General features: G+C 41.2%; 1 protein-coding gene and 1 non-coding gene across 3 annotated transcripts in view; both read right to left on the reverse strand.

The window, feature by feature from the left end:
* Positions 1-3,978: 3,978 nt before the first annotated feature.
* Positions 3,979-17,334, reverse strand: part of LOC116048264 (rho guanine nucleotide exchange factor 17) — a 57,012-nt gene continuing 43,656 nt past the window's right edge. For both annotated transcript variants that reach the window (XM_031297257.2, XM_031297256.2), the window contains 22 exons: positions 15,804-15,986; positions 11,532-11,648; positions 10,623-10,715; positions 10,320-10,496; positions 9,873-9,923; positions 9,539-9,648; positions 9,260-9,345; positions 8,952-9,070; positions 8,611-8,818; positions 8,291-8,364; positions 8,092-8,175; positions 7,830-7,933; positions 7,552-7,667; positions 7,222-7,341; positions 6,875-7,142; positions 6,505-6,591; positions 6,132-6,199; positions 5,725-5,873; positions 5,419-5,593; positions 5,045-5,140; positions 4,726-4,908; positions 3,979-4,584 (listed from right to left, as the gene is read on the reverse strand). In XM_031297257.2, the coding sequence (XP_031153117.1) occupies positions 4,376-4,584; positions 4,726-4,908; positions 5,045-5,140; positions 5,419-5,593; positions 5,725-5,873; positions 6,132-6,199; positions 6,505-6,591; positions 6,875-7,142; positions 7,222-7,341; positions 7,552-7,667; positions 7,830-7,933; positions 8,092-8,175; positions 8,291-8,364; positions 8,611-8,818; positions 8,952-9,070; positions 9,260-9,345; positions 9,539-9,648; positions 9,873-9,923; positions 10,320-10,496; positions 10,623-10,715; positions 11,532-11,648; positions 15,804-15,986 (2,877 nt within the window). In that variant the 3' untranslated portion in view covers positions 3,979-4,375. The remainder of the gene's footprint in view (positions 4,585-4,725; positions 4,909-5,044; positions 5,141-5,418; positions 5,594-5,724; positions 5,874-6,131; positions 6,200-6,504; positions 6,592-6,874; positions 7,143-7,221; positions 7,342-7,551; positions 7,668-7,829; positions 7,934-8,091; positions 8,176-8,290; positions 8,365-8,610; positions 8,819-8,951; positions 9,071-9,259; positions 9,346-9,538; positions 9,649-9,872; positions 9,924-10,319; positions 10,497-10,622; positions 10,716-11,531; positions 11,649-15,803; positions 15,987-17,334) is intronic.
* Positions 13,495-13,567, reverse strand: trnam-cau. Its single transcript has one exon. It is a non-coding gene; the product is annotated as a tRNA-Met (tRNA).

Below are 17,334 nucleotides of genomic sequence, written 5' to 3' on the forward strand. Positions count from 1 at the left end.
TCTATCTTTAAGTCACCCTGGCAACAAGTGGCCATCTTTCTTTTGGAAAGATCTATGACAGTTATAATTTAAATGTCATTGACAACGCATGCCAGAGAGGAGAAGGAGGAAAAATACAAACAAAAACAAACCTTACACAAATATATAAAAATATGCCATTAGATTCATATCAACAATTGAGGACCATGTGGGTGCACTATTTACAGAAAAAGGCAATATATACCAATATTTACAACAAAAAAGACTTCTTTCACATACGGGCATGAGGATGTGATGTACAAGTCTGCTGTGTATTACAGTGATGGTAGAATGAGTTTGATGTGATGGCAAAAATTAAGTATACATCTTCAACATGCGTCATTCTCTCAATCTGGGTCAAATTAGCATCACGTTTTTAAATCTAAGACACGGCGTGTTTGTGTGCATGCTTGTAGGTCCGTAAAATGAAAAGAGTCTAAGTCAACCCACTGGGCTCAAAACCTAAAATGCACCTGCTGAAAATATAATTACTCATTCAATCATTCTTATGAAACTACCAAGAAAACATAAAAGTGTATTCTCAAGGCAAATATTTTTCTGATTTAAAAGAAAATCTACAATATTTCTGAATCAGCTGAATTGAAAGTTACTGACTCCAACCATGGTAGTGGTTTCAGCCCAGAAAACTAAGAAAATTCATTACTACACTAGAGATTCAGTGAAGTGGGGACCCACCATTGAGGGGCTGCTACCCTTTTTTGCTGCCCAACTCAGTTTTAGAAACGCTACTCCAAAGGCGCTGGCACTCAGATGTTCCTCCCCTCAACTTCTCACAGAAAACATACTAACTCCATTTTGCAGGGAGCTCTTCATTACTCTACAGCCAGCATAGATATACAGCATTTTCATGGGTGACTTGTCAGGTCTTGGCACAAGAACACAAATATTAATTTTGTTGTCAATCATACAGAACATTAAAAACACTTATATCTGCTACCTTAACTTTAGAGGACAGTAAAGGAATAATTGAACATTATGGGACATAATTGTATTAACTTTTTTCCTCAGTTAGATTAGAAGATTAATACCACTATCATGCATTTTCTTATTTGTTGTGTGAGTACAAAAGTACTCATATAAGAGTACTTCTTATATGGAGTAAGCAAACAAGATGTTTATTTTTGTACCTTTGGAACAAGACTGGCTAGCCATTTCCCTGTTTCCAGTCTTTTTGCTATGCTAAGCTAAATGGCTTCTGGCTGTAGTTTAATATTTACCATACAGACGTGAGAGTGGTGTCAATATTTTCAAACTGAGTCTCAACAAGAAACCAAATAAGCAGCTTTTCTTAAAATGTTGAATTAGTCCTGTAACATCTGCTAAAATTCTCGAACTATTCTCTGCTGTATTCTTCACATGCTACCACAAGCAAAATGTAATTTTGCCTCATAGTCGGCAGAAAATCACAAACAACGTCCTTTTAAAACTTTTCAACTGATTAACAGAGCACTTGGAGGACACACACACACACACACACACACATTTACACTTACAGAGGCAAAGAGCACTAGCTAGTTGGCAGCTATCACAATAACCAACCAAATCCTCTGAACTGTTAGCTGCTCGGACAGTGGGAGAGCCAACCTAATACAAATGTGTTGGGAAGTGGGGAAAGCTGAGGTGAAGTGCCCAGATGGCTGGCAAAGTGCAGTGAGGTTTTCTAGGCTTGGAGGGATCAAAGACAACCTCAGGCTTTACACTCAAAGCCTGAGGCTAACATGTGAGTGTGTGCACAGACAAGTCAGGGTCACTTTTCACTTCCTTTAGACATCTAGTACAAGGGAGAGCTGACTTCTTAATGTGTGTGTGTGTGTGTGTGTGTGTGTGTGTGTGTGTGTTTAATGGCTTAACGTTTAGCCCTCTGAAGGCATGTGCAGGTGCTCAGCATTTGTCCTTCTGACCTCACAAACAAACCACATGCATTTTGTTCTCCAACAATCAATACTGAAATCAGTGTGTGTGCATTAGGGTGTAACAGTACATCTTAGCGCTATATTTCCTGTGACAAAAATGCCACAATATGCACTGTGGAGCTGAAAAATAGTTAAAATATTTAGTAAATCTTTGCATTCGGCACCCAAACAGGAAATAGAGTGACTGTGTTGATGAGGATCGAGCTGCGTTCAGAGACAACTTAAGGTGAATTTTGGAATCGGTTTGCAGTCTGGGTAGCCTGGTTGACACCAGACCCTTCTCAGTTGTAACTGAGAGTGGGTCTGGGGAAGGTTCATTCACAGCCCATTTCCAAAGGGGCGTCACCAACGGACGCCGCTCAAATGCCTCTGGGCTCAATTGGATAGTCCTTCAACCAATCAGACCAATGATCCGGGTGACGTTGCAGCGACAGCAGCATCAACAGGTTGCTGCGCTTCGGTGGCCATCATGTTGAATGTAAACAAAAAGCTGCTTGCCGTCGCTGCGCTATCGTCATCGTATAAAGCCCGCCTCAACGGTTGTGATTGGTGCCTCGATTTGGAAAAATTGGAAATGGGCTTGAATGGGCTCTTGGCCAGACTGACCTGCAGAGCAAATCTCAAATTTGCCAGAAGTTTGTCAGGGTTTTCCCAGGCTACAGTCTGGGTCTTTTGGCCACAACCAACCAATAAATGAGTAGAGACAAAAATACTTAAAGACCCTCTCCTTTCTGGATTTGTTTCCCTACATTTAGGGAGTTACACAACTCCGAAACAAAAACCCTGTATTGTGCATCGTACCGAACCATGAGTGAACTGCATCGTTACACCCCTGCTGTGTATGTCTGTGTGCCAGAACCAAACTATACCCATTTATCTATTCCGCTAATCAAGCCAGGGTCTCCATGTTCTTCAATTCAAAAACAAAAAGTGAAAGCTAAATCGTCTATAAATTAAGTGCTGTAAAAGAAGGCGGTAAAATCCAAACCATAAATACTGTACATAACTGTCGTTATCTGCTACCACAGCCTAGCGTCATAGAAGTCATTAACACCAGCTCCTGATTTCTGCTCAACAAACTGAAATTTCATGGTAAAAGGAATCTTTTCAGATCCCTAAATGCCAAAACTGTAACACATACAAGGCTTTGGCATAGTCATGTTAAGTCATGAGGAAGGAGGAACATCTCCAATCCATTTTTCCAGCCAGTAGCAGGCATCATCTATGTTCATGTCATCTTAAACTGACAACAAAAAACTAAATAAGAAAATCTGACACAAAGTGATTAGCTGTGGAAAACACACATTTAGGTTTCTCACAAATGTCTTCAGTGAGTGAAGGCTGTGCATTAATGTGCGTGTGACTGTGTGCATGTGTCTTGCTAGATACCCTTGCCACATATTGCACTTTAATGATATTCACTCTCCCTCTACAGGAGAAAGAATTATTTCAGCAGTCTCACATCTATAAGCAATGATCATGGAGTAGATATTATTACAACCCTACTACTGTAGGACCAGAAATGTTTGATCTCAGATCTGCCATTAGGGGGCGTTGTCCAGATGACGAGAATACTTTGTCTTTTACTCCTTTCAAAGCTCACAGATGTCAACTGAACCTCTCTTCCAAGCTTGAGCTCTACTGTAGTTGCAGAAATGGATGCAAATCCAGGATATCCATCAAACTACAGTCTGTGATGGTATGTTTTACTATATATGTGTGTGTATGTGTGTATGTATGTATGTATGTATGTATATATATATATATATATATATATATATATATATATATATATATATATATATATTCATTCATATATTTTTACATGACATTTAGCTCTGATCATCTGGAGGCATTGTGTCTGCAGTTCAGGCTAAGATGAAGTGATGATGGAGTAAAGGGTTGATGTCCAAGTCCAAAAAAACATGTACATGTGTCACTTAAATGTCTTCTTTCAACCTCCTGTGCAATGACATTCTGCAGAGTCCAAGTCCTCTTCTGTCTTTCTCTTCTTCACTTGTTCTCAGTCTAAACGTACATCCATGTGTGAACGTTTCATTCTCCCCTTCTCCATCTTCTTCTGTCTCATTCAGTAACGACTTGAGTTTAAAGACACTCTTCTAGACATTATTCGCAAACAAATACACACACACACACACACACACACAGATACCACTCAGTGAGGAACAATGCACACCATCAGAAACATTAACACAAGAAAACTGGCTTTGAAGTGATCATATTCATTAGTAAGGCCAGGAGGGAGTTGACAGCCATATTGTGCACATAGAGACTGGTGGACTGAGCAGAAGACCAACAACACCAAAAAGTGAGGAGTCCGGTGGGGAAAAGGACAGGAAATTGTGCGCAGTTCTCAGATAAAGGGAGGTTGGGGCGGGTTGTTTAAATCGGGGTCGATTGTCTCAGACCTTCCAAAGCAAAAGGTGGTTGGTACTGTCATCCCGTCCGACTGTTTCACTGCTATTGGTCAGTCTGAAGTCCTCATAGCCGTCGCCACCGGAAATTACTAGGTGGTTGGTTTTTGAAGGGATGAGGGCAGAAGCTCGGCGACGCGAAGAGTCACGCCTTTGGAGGTTCCCATCAACTGTGCTGCCGCTTTGGGATTGGTTGCCTAGAAAACAGGGAGGATAGATTAATTAGGTCAAGGGAAGGTACAAGTGAAGATAAAACTTCAGTGCAGCAGTTACATTTGTCTTCTGCAGAAGTAGACAAGAGTGCACATATATTTAAAAAAAACAAACAAAATAACTACCTGTTGAGTCAGTTGCCATAGGAGGGAAGTTCATGTCAAACCCTTCCGGTAGTTCGATTGATGTCAGAAAGCGAACATGGCCTGTGTGTCCGTGAGCCGAGCCCATTGGCACCTGGGGAGATTTCAGTGTCCCAGCCCCAGTTCCAGAGCTCACCGCTGGGATCACCAGTGTAAGGACCACCCCTGTAGAAGAACACTATCTTAAAATGTGCTTTCTTTTTTAATCCAATACATAATGATCAATGTAAAAATGGTAATTCAGTTTAATTATCAGGTTAATGTAGTTTTCGATTTCTTAGGCTAGCAAGTGTGTTTTTACCTGCACTGGTGCCGATCCAGAGCAGATCTTTACATGCCAGCAATGCTGTGATTCTCAGACAGGCAGCTTTATGCTGTCTGATGATGGCATCTGCACCTGAATGGAGAGAAAGAAAAGAGAGTGGGATAGTGGGAGAGTGGGAATGGGATGGAGGTCAGGGGGGAATGAGGATGAAAGAAGGAGTAAAGGTGAGAGACAGAGAGAGTGAAGTGGGGATTAAAATTGAGGGAGCAGAGAAAGTATAAGAAAGTATTTAAAAAACGGGAATTAAAAAAAGAAGAATAAAGAAAAAGCTCCTGCATATGAGAACTGTCCAGAATAAATTAATATACACATTTCCGTCACTCGTGTGCTCATATTCCCTGTGTGTTTACCTGCAAGCATCTTATGCACAGCAGGTGCCACGTCCACCTCTGTCAGGCTCTCCAAGGTCTGAGCGTGGTACAGTTTGACCTGCGCACTGCCCTGCAACGCCAACCACACACCCTGACCGTACGCCACCATGCAAGTCACGCACCGACTGCTGTCTGTGCCCACCTGGAACCAGTGCTGAGAGGGAGAGAACAATTGTTACACACACAAACACACACACACACACACACACACACACACACACTGATTGTTCCGTTTGCCTTGTGATTTATTCACCCGTACACATATCTGTCCATCTTTCTACCTACCTCTTGTACCAGTGTAGTTGTGTTGATAATAAGGACTCTGTTCTGTGAGCCACACCAGAGCTTTCCTCCTACAGGAACCATTTTGGTGACAGGGCTACTGGGTGTACCCAGAACCAATGTCTGAGAAGACTGAGAGTCCCAGAAACTACCTGCAGAGAGAGGGAGATTATACAGATATATTACAAAGAAACCACTTAAAACTTTAAATGATGTGTGTGGAAGCAAGTGGGATTACTTTTGAAACAGGCAACGATAATGTCAGCACTCCCAGTGGGTGCAGACTAGCATGGTTGTACGGTAGCAGCAATTTCAACAAAAATGTTGCAGAGAAAAAAGCTTCAGCTACCACTGAAACTAAATCAAAAGAAGCCAAAAGCAGCCCAGCTCGCTCCACATGCCCAGCTTACCTGCTTCTCTCTGATAGACGATCACCTCTCCATTGGCCAAGGAGACAAACACTTTGTTGTCCAAATACCTATATAAGGAAAGGAGGGATGTCAAAATGAAAAAAAAGGAAAATAATAATTTGTGGAGCATACAATGAATGAAATAGCAATACTAATAATACAAAAATATCCTGTTAGATAGCATAAACGGGAAAGCTGAGGCCGAGAGGAGACAAACCTGACACAGCACATTCGAACCCAGCTGCATCAAATAGCTTTCCATCCACTTTTCTTCCAACTTACTCATTCCACATTTTTCATCTTTTAACACAGCATAAACTCCACTATTATTTTAGTTTTTAAAGGTAAAGTCGAGGCCAAGAAGGTAACTCACAGTACACAGAGGATGGAGGCTGAGTGTTGCATCTTCATGCTGTTCTTACGGTTACGGATGTTGTCCGAGGACTGGTACACATGGATGCTAACAGAAACAGAAGCATTATAGGAGATTAGGTGATGAAATCAGCACACCAATAAGGGAGTAAACTATTTATATGTGAAAATACAAAATGAAAGTTTATCTGCGAGTAGTTTTGTCCATAATGGGAATGGTCCATACAAGTCTTTAAAGTCTCATAACTCCAAAACACTTTTGTTCATTCTTAAGTTTTCATTTAGACCGAAGGTTTATGGTGTGTGTCTGCTTTGTGTGTGTGTGTGTGTGTGTGTGTGTGTGTGTGTGTGTGTGTGTGTGTATCACACACCATCCATCCTCTGTGCCCAGCCACACAGAGCTCTGGTAGGCCTCCGGGTCGATGCTGAGCAGGTCCTCCAGGCTCGCCCTGGTGAACGAGCCCCGTGAGGAGCGGCGCATGGCGCGGCCGTCCATAGGGCTCTCTGTGTGGGCGCGACTTCCGCCGCCAACCCCCAATATTCCCGGAGCTCCATAGGAGCTCGCCACTGGGAACTCCTGCTCCTCCTCACTGCTGGTGGTCTCTGTAGCCATGTCCTTTGAGCCTGTGCCCTCATCATCTTAGAGTGGGAAATCAGAAAGAATATAATAAGTGTATACAGTAAGTGTGTGTGCGACTGGAGTGTTTTTTATACTCACTGCCATAGCTGGATGATATGGTGGAGTGACTGGCCTGACTCTGTAGAGTGGAGGAAGGGCTGGGTGAATCCTCGTCATCCGTGTCATCACTGTCAAAAGGAACAAGCTCTGCCCCTGGTCCTGGAAACAATCAGTTGATCAGTGAAAACAGGTATACTGTACAACAGAAAACTGCAGTACATACAGGTACAATACAAGTCTATGTAATTCACAATGGCTAATATTAAATAAACAGGATAGGACTACTAGCAGCTTAAAGTTTACAACCCAGTTTGTTTTAAAGTAGGACCTCTTGCTGCTTCTCATGTTGTAAAACCTTTATGGACCAACCTGTAGGTCGCTCCGTCAGCTCCAGAGATGAATGAGAGATAGATATATGGAGCTGCTGCTGGGTGGGACCAGGTGCTCCGGAGGCAGTGGCCAGCCTGGGCTCTGATCCACGCTCCCTACAAGGTGAAGAATCATTGATTAATGGTACAGAATCTAAATGAAGTGTGTGTGTGTGTGTGTGTGTGTGTGTGTGTGTGTGTGTGTGTGTGTGTGTGTGTGTGTGTGTGTGTGTGTGTGTGTGTGTGTGTGTGTGTGTGTGTGTGTGTGCGCGTACTGACCTTCCCTTGAGTCCTGGTACTGCAGCAATACATATGATTCTTGCTGAGCAGACAGCGATACAGGCCTCAACTGTTGGCTCATCTTTGATGTTCAACAGACACACCTGGAGAGAGAAAACATCACCATCGCATCAGTCAAACTATTTCACCATCAGAAAGCATATGGAATAAAAGGATCGCCTCTGTAATTAGTGAATGTTTATTGTCACCTAAAGCTTATTGGTTACTAAATTACAGAACCATTTGCAGTATTTTCTCACACCTGTCCCACGTATCCATCGCTGTTACACACCCACACCTCACAGCCACTGTCAGGACTGCTGTGGCTAGGAGAGGCACACGAAAACTGGAAACAAACAGCAATACATGAGTGGAGAGGACTTTTGTACCTCTGTAAAGAGAGCTTGTCTACCGGTATGAACGGATTTAAATGACATAAATCATGAATCTGCTGCTCTCACCTGCATTCCACTACGTGTCTTCATAATAGGAATGGCCTTCAGGAACTCTGGGTCCCACTGGTCCTTATTCATTGCTAAACACAATGACACATTGACAATACAGTAACTCTAGGCCTAATAAAAAAATAATTATAGCATTTAAATTCTAATGAAATAAACACTTTTTTTGTATAAGGAAGCTTGTGAAAATAACAAGAAAAAAATATTTAAGATGCTTAATGCAGCTGGGCAATAAACCAATGTATCCACATGCTCCTGTCTTTGTCTACTGTGCCTAACAAGTAACAGTGCAGAAAATAATATTTAGCTTTTTCGCTGACCTAGCTTCTTCTTGGCATCTTCAAAGGCCTGTTCAAAGTTGGACCGAGTGTCAGGCGAGGTGAACTCGAAGATGAAGTTGCTCTCAGCGGAGGCCGTGGTGAACTCCAGCTTTGTGGGCAGGAAGGTCATGCTGAAGGCCAGAGACTGCTTCTCTGATAGCTCCCTGTGCACTGACGCCATCAGATCCTTTATCACTTCGTCGAGGGACTGACAGAGATGGAAAAAGACCAAGATCATTAGATGTTGTACCACACCACAGAACAGAACACAATAAGACAGATCGAAGTGTGTGTGTGTGTGTGTGTGTGTGTGTGTGTGTGTGTGTGTGTGTGTACAGCACCTGGTGTGGGAAGCTGAGGGTCTCAGACAGTTTGCTGATCTGACCCAGAGTGCTGAGATCCTCGTCTAATCGACTTATCATCTTCTGGATGGTCTCCTTGTTTGTTGCCTGAGTGGGGCCTGGTGCAGAGATTTATTTAAATTAAAGTGTTAAAGGACTGAACACTATCATAAAAAAAAAAATCGTAAGGAAAAAAACGGTAATATCTCATTTTAATATTGATGGATCAGGCAACACACAGTTATATGAAGAAAAAATGAAATGACAATATTGGCAGTTGCATGTGTGCGATCTAGATGGAGCCTTACTTTTCACCACCTCCACGTCCTCCAGGGGAAGCTTCCACAGGAACTTGTATTTACTGGAAGTATCAATCACACTCGCAGCAGAGTATCTGAGAGTGAGAGAGCGAGCAGCAGAAGAAGAGATAGAAAGAAAAAAAAAAAAAAAAAAAAAAAGTCAATACTATGGCAAACATAGCATGGCCTGTTGTACAACACCAGGGGGCAGTGTAGTTTGGAAACTATATTATGTGTGTGTGTGTGTGTGTGTGTGTGTGTGTGTGTGTGTGTGTGTGTGTCACATACAGGCTCATGGAGCTGCGTCTTAGCGAGCCAGACTTCCTCTTGAGAGTGGTGCAGATGATCAGATCACTGAAGAGGAAGAGAGAACGGTCTTTCTTCCCACCAACTGTCTTCTACAGAGAGAGAAAGGAGAGATGAAGAGCTCAGAAAATCTTAACTTGGGCTCTGGGTCAACCATATAACATTCAAAGTTTTAATACAATATGATATTTATAATACAGTTTGCTTAAATCATTTTTATTGCTGTGACTTATTTTCCAAGACATGACACCAGTTTAGAAACTTCTAAACTAACTTCTAACTACAAACATTTATCAATTCACAAAGTACTTCTTACCGCCTCCATGACCATTTCCTGTCTCAAGAACTTCCTCTGCGGGTTCAGAATCTAAACACACACACACACACACACACACACACACACACACACACACACACACACACACACACACACACGTCATCACCTCATACCATACAAATAACTAAACTGTCACCATTTTACTCTTTTAGAATCAAATTGCTGTACAAAAGCCATAAGCACTGGGAAACACTGCAAGCCTTTAGACTTCAAAACGCAAGAAGGACAAAACAAGCAATGTGATAGCATAATTGTGATGGGCACTTTTACTATTTTCGTACATTTTATGATGAAAAAATGAATCAATTAATCCAGAAAATATTCTGCACATTAATCAACCATTAAAAACAGCCTTGAAGTTAACAGACATAGACAAAACATCAGCTGTAAACCCGAGGTTTATCTTCACAGTAATAAGTATCTCACATGTTCAACTCCCTCTATGTGCGCCTCGATCTCCTGGATGACCCTGGCCTCCCTCTCTGCCTCTTCAGCGGAGCGACGGCCCTTATTGATCTTCTCAGCCAGTCGCTTGATGTCCCTCTGGGCGTCCAGTAAGTATGGGTGGTCTGGGTGATCCTCTGCGGTGTGCTTGAGCAGGTCCTTGAACAAAACAACACAAATACAAATGAATGAATCTCCCTTTACATGGGCTTCTTGTCACTAAACACAGGGTGAGGATACTTGCAGTATACAGAAAGTACGCAGCTATATTTTGAGATAATTCACCTTGACGAGCAGCTCATATCGAGGAATCCTCTGGACTGGTTTAATCATCAGATCACCCAGAGCCTGTTTCTCCTTGTTCTCACGCATGTTTTGCTGTTGGGGTGAAAAAAGGAGGAGTGTGAAAGACTCAAGTAATCCCAAGTAACAAGATGATTGTCTCTCAAATCAGGTCATTGTTGCACTTCTCGTCTCCACCACAAGATGGCAAAGGAGTTCCACTGTAGTAACCCTGCCCGGCACAAAGTTCTCTGTAGTTGAAAACTAAGAACAGGACAAGGAACTGACACGTTTTTGTGGTGTCTGATTACATTTTTGCGTCGGCAGTGGTGGTGGCACATCACAGCATCAAAGTGTACAACAAGGGTCTACCAAAGTTAACTGGACATTTAGCTAAATATCCCTGGGTTTTTAAGTCAAATATCTTTAAATTATCTCGTTGGGTTTGTTGAACATTTCACATACAATCATTTGTCCTTACTTACAGTTCCCAGACCCAGAAAATGAAAAAGGATCCTCCAGATCCCATGAGCAGAGGAAGATAAAGTGCTCCTCACATTACATGATTTTAAGCCCCTATATCAAAACACTGCATGAATTCAATGTCAGGCAGATTATTTTTCTTCCATTTTGATCAAGAATCTTTATCTTCATCTTCATTCAGAAACATACATGACTAAACACAATATTGTCAATTCATAAAACTGATTCTGAAGTCCTATAGCTGTATGCACACTCACACTCACCTAACATTGGCAAATAGAGACAGCCCTTTTCAGGATCTAAAAGCTGGATAAAAGGCTCATTCCACCAGACCAACACGTCTAGACTGTTTCCTCGTTTTCCAAAGCAACACATAAGAGCAGCTGCCCAGACAATACAGGACATCCTGTGACTCTGTCCAACGCTTACCTCCAGGAACTTGTGAAACGCTGGTTTGGCCTCCTTGGCAATCCTCACAGCATCTCTGGCGTTGAGAAAGTTGTCGATGTACGCTGAATACATATTGGCTAGAGTCTCTTTGGAGAACTGAGAAGAAGGAGGAGAAGAGAATAAATTGAAGTTACTATGTGTACACTTTTATGTGACAATATATATATATACAATAATTCATGTTTTTATGAAAAGCAGGTAGAGATTGGTGCAGTTATATGCCACCTGTCATTTAAACCACAACCCTGTTTGTAAAATAAAGGTTTAAGTTCACCAATACCTTAAAGCAGAATATCTGAGGTGCTATAAGACCTGAAATAATTAGTTGATTGGTGGTGGTGGTGGTGGCGCACAATAAGACGTAGTGATTTCAGTATGTTCTTTGCTTTAATTTTTATTTATTTTTTTTAAATTGTATTTATTTTTTTACTTTTTATTAGTGCTGTAAGTTAAATGCGTTATTAACGGCGTCAATTTTTTTTATCGCGAGATTAACGTTCTTTTTGGCATAGCAAATTTTGTAGTTTTTTTTCACATGCTGTTGCAACAACTAGTAACGTTAAACTACAACACCACACCGGATCTAGCTAGACCGGAAACAAAACAACAGGCACGCAGCACACACTTGTTTGGGCTTGCGAACCGGCCAAAGAGTAGTAGGATAACGTTACGTTTTGAGTGGATGGCGAGCGTGAGAAGCTGAAATGGATGCCATTAAGATTCTGAATGAAGTTGCCAAATGGTTCCATTGACAGGACCAAAGTGATCCCAGGTACATTCTTGCATTTGGGTAAACAATCAAGAATAACAAATGGTACAAATAAGAGATTTCATCGCATTTCTATATTGCTTCACTTTAAGATATTTAATATAGTTAACATTTAATACATGTTGTATTTGTCACTGTGTAACTACATCATAATAACAGCAAAAGAGAGCTGTAATCGAAGAGATTACCAAAGAAACCTTGGTGTTAGTGGCATTCAATTTGTTTTGGCTGGCGTTAGAAAAGAATAGAATAATAGTTATTTCCCTCCCTAAAACATACACATAAACACACACAGATGATTCACCCTGACCTGATTTCTTTCACAACTAGAGGGCAGGGGACAGCTAGTCTAGAGACTGTCCCCTGCATTTTACATTTTACAGGTTTTAGTTCTTGATACATGGAACTGTAATTTTAATGTAATTGTTTTATTTTTTGTAATGGAATATTGTTTTGTTGTATAAGATGTTTTCATCTATACTTTTAAGTTTCTATTTTTTTAAAGTATTTATTTCCTATGTGTTGGTTGATTTGGATGTGATGATCACTGTAAGTCCCAGGATATCATGGATGAATAAAATTAACCATCATGATGAATTTAACTGTGAAAACACCACAGACAACAATGAAAATAAGACCAGTACTTCAATCACTTTACCCTGCGGAGTCTGATATGTTGGATTTTATAAATATATCAGGAAGGCGTCAATAAACCAAATCAAATCCAAATTACTATCTAAATGCTAAAGTATGTGTATTTACAGGCAATGCACAGTCTGCATTGATGTGTATACAAACAAATCATGGACATTTTTTTAAGGTGTGCAAAAGAAATGCAAAAAATGTTGTTAAACATATCAGCAGAGTCTAAAACTGTAAATCCATCACAATCAACGCCGCAAAATATATAGATGACATATCTGTTTAGATGACATATCTGTTTTATATCTATATCTTTTTATAAGCAAACAGCAGAAAGTGAGGACAGAATTATGATTATTGGTGATTAATAACACAAACAAGTACAAATTCAGTGGTGTAAAATCTATTATAATGATATTTTACAGAATTTGCATTTCCAGCTGTTTGTGAGACAACGCTGACATTTTGCACAAACCATCGAGCAAAGACACAGATCTGCCACTTTAAAGAGCAGACAGCAGAGTAAAACACTGCCCCGTGTGAGGCTCGAACTCACGACCTTCAGATTATGAGACTGACGCGCTGCCTACTGCGCCAACGAGGCCTGTAGCACACTGCAGCTGCTGACACTTAAAGAGCTGCAGCGGAGTGAGAAGGAGGGGGAAAAGAAGGAGTGGGGGAGGATCAGCCTGAGCAGCGTGGAGTCTCTCTCTCTCTCTCTCTCTCTCTCTCTCTCTCTCTCTCTCTCTCTCTCTCTCTCTCTCTCTCTCTCCTCTCTCTCTCTCTCCTCTCTCTCTCTCTCTCTCTCTCTCTCTCTCTCTCTCTCTCTCTCTCTCTCTCTCTCTCTCTCTCTCTCTCTCTCTCTCTCTCTCTCTCTCTCTCTCTCTCTCTCTCTCTCTCTCTCTCTCTCTCTCTCGTGACAGTTTGTGTCTCCAGTGAGTTTGTGAAACCGTTTCATTCAAGCTGTGAGCTGCTGAGAGGGACAACAATAGCATTAACATAGCAAGAGAGCGAGGGTTTCTTCTCCCACTCAATAAAAAACAAAAGCTGCCTGTAGCCACACTGCATTCTGGTCAATTAGTCTGTCTATGAAGAAACTCTATGTGCTTCTTTGCAGTGAATTTCTGACGATATGTAAATGGATAGCCAAGACAAGACCTTATTTGCCCTTTCATTCTAAAAGACAGAAAACTGACATTTAGCCCAACTCTGATGTTTTGGAGCACTGTTTTTGAAAGTCTAGGTTGAGAACTGCCCTCCGGTCATGGGAAATTGTAAATGGGTCGAAAAGAGGTCACTGGGAAGACAACATATTAAACCAATGTTGCCAACTAACTGTCTCTTATTAAAAACAGCTTCCCTCCAGTCCACCCTGCTGTCAATAATGCTTTTAAAGACTGTTCATTTATTCAAGCTCTGGAGTCTATAGTAAATTACATTTTATATGCCATGTCTGTCATGCCATGTCAATTTGCTTTACTGCTGCACCACAGTAGATCAGAAATCAGAATTTTGGTTTTCAAACATTGGTTTCATAATAAAACTGCAACTGCATTTGAATAATTAATGTTTCTTACTCCTTTAACTAAGCCTGAATTTGAAAACCACCGCTTTCCAGAGCTGATCAACAGTCTGCTATCAAACCTTACTGGAAATTCTGTCCTTTTTCTTATTTTGCAAGGAGAATAAAAGCCAATATACAACATAACAATACAATCGTCCCAGAGAAGTAAAGTGCACTGCATCTTTTGAACTGAATTAGTTGTACTTTTAGATGGGCTGTTCATTAGTTACCATTGATTTGAGCTTGGGGATGCTGCTATAATTCACACTGTTGCATTTTAACACAAAGTCTACACACCACCAGCCTTTGTTTTCATGATGGATGCTATTGAGAGAAGTAAAGGAATTACTGCTACGGTCAGAGGTTAACTATCTCACACACTCACCTTACATGCCACATACACAAGCTAACATGTGCTTAATACATTCCTACAACACAAAGAAGAAGAGAGTTGAAAACTCCTCAGTCAGGCGCTTTCCACAGTGACCTGTTCTCTTAGCATCATGTAAACAACAAACCTGATTTCCCCAGCCAGATTTCTCCTAGAGAAAGCCGATTTTCTTTGCCACGTTTGAGGGTAAACCGCTTTCTAATTGGCTTTTTAACGTGGGCACATGTGCATGAAGATAAAAGACTTAAGTCAGGGGAAGTAACGGCGGAGCAGCTGGATGAAAGGTGAGAGCATTACATGTAGTAATCCTCAAATTCAAACTAATTCCATCCAAAGTCAGATTAAAACTAAACTTTCAATAGTGTAAAATAGCTGGCTTCCCCTTCTGAAAATGTGACTGTGCGTTAGGGGTGTAAATCTTCACTGCTCTCACGATTCAATTCGATTACGATTACCCTGTCAAAGATTCAAATCGATATCACGATGCATCACAATGCTTCACCTCATTATATATTACTACACACGGTTTTCATCGACAAATTCAAGCAGACGTACAGTATATGAAATCCCTTTTTTATTGTATCTGCTATTGAAAAAGACACTTCCTGAATGTAGCACGGCCGAACACAACAGACAAAAGGCAGAAACAAAAAAAGGAGCGAGCAGGAAATCAACAAGTAGCATCAGTAGGCAATAATCGATTATGGTCTGTCACTGCATGGATGCAGAATCATCCACGTCCGCATCGTGATGCATTGTTGCAATGAATCATTTCAATACTCCTACTATTTGTAAAGTTCAAATGCATAAGAATGACACATATGAATTACATAACTTATTATTAAAGATAACCGGAGATAACACTTTATTGTCATCTCTACTCACGGATTGAATAAGGATGTTTCCGACGGTCTGCCTATCGTGCCATTGGCTGACGCAGCCAGCGACTTGCTCGAGGAAGTGCTCGTGGTGCTCCAGGATCTCCGGGATCTGGTAAAACATCTCGTCCACCAGCAGAGGGTCCACTATGGAGCTGCTGTCCTGCTGTTTGAGAGGACGCATGTAGCCCTGAGGGGACAAAACAACCAGTTAGTTACAGGCCATTTCAAATCATTTAAATATGCACCAAGTTATGATGGCTGCCGGGGCAATTTGTTTGACAAGTTTCTAGCATTGAGAACTTTGAGATGTAATTATTGTTACAGCTCCTTTTAAATTAGCTACTGTATGATGATTATTATATGTGTTAATATTGGATTTTATCAAGATGTAACTGCCAGTGAATGTTGGCAGACATTTTGCTCCAGGTTTGGTAACCCTTTCTATTCAGTTCTTTTCACCAAGTGGGAGATAGAAGTCAGGAATCACTGATAACTCCACAATTGCAGTCTGAACAACATGATGTGAATGCGGCATGGGCCACGTTGGCGTAAATGCCACAGTAACAAACGGATTAAGCTGCATTCAAGTAGTTACATCAAAACTGGGTCTGCATATAATTTCACACCCTTTCCTTCTTCTTTTCTCCTAATGATTACATTTCCTTTTCTTTTCATTTACTCGGGTCTCAAGGTAACTCCATACACACAATACAAATTGGCTTTTGTAGATTTATCAGGTTTTCAGCAGCATGTGACACACTCTGCCTCATAGACATGCACACAGCAATCCATTAAAAGCCGAGGGAAATTTAGAGATTTAATTTACTGTATAAAACAGATTTAGACCAATGTGACCCGAGGCTCCAGAAGCTGTTCAGTCCAGTCAACCGTGTGTGGCTCACTGCCTGACTCCATGACACATTTGATGACTAATACAATCTGCTGGCTAAAACATTTGTTTTGAAGTAAGTTGGGACACAGATATATATTTTTTAATGCAGCAGTGATTCAGCTTCCTTTAATTAATTTATCCTAAAAATATGTTTCAGTAAATAACAGTCCAGTAACTTTATGCCACAGGGAAGCATCGGGTTCTAATGGAAGCGTCCTACTTTTAATTCGGATGGAGCCACACAGTTTTTTTTTTTTTTTTTTTTTTTTTAAGATTATTTTTTGGGGGCTTTTCCCTTTATTGTAGTGACAGTGGATAGATGTGAAAGGACGAGAGAGATGGGGGATGACACACAGCAAAGGGCCACAGGTCGGACCCGAACCCAGGCCGCTGCAGGACTCAGCCCACATGGGGCGAATGCTCCCACTGGGTGAACCAAACATTGATTAGTACAGCTCATATTAATTATTTACGTCAGACCAGGTATCTGAGACCATCCGAAGCCCCCCCAAAAAGAAACAAGGAGAAAGAGTCCGATTTCAACTTTGGGAAGCGCTGCTGTAGAGCTGTCTCAGCTGAACCACATCGGACACCCTCCTTCAAGGATCTGCACTCTCACTGCAGTCACCGTGGTAACACTTAC

This window comes from Sander lucioperca, chromosome 5, assembly GCF_008315115.2.
Source record: "Sander lucioperca isolate FBNREF2018 chromosome 5, SLUC_FBN_1.2, whole genome shotgun sequence".
In the NCBI taxonomy this organism is placed as follows: domain Eukaryota; kingdom Metazoa; phylum Chordata; class Actinopteri; order Perciformes; family Percidae; genus Sander; species Sander lucioperca.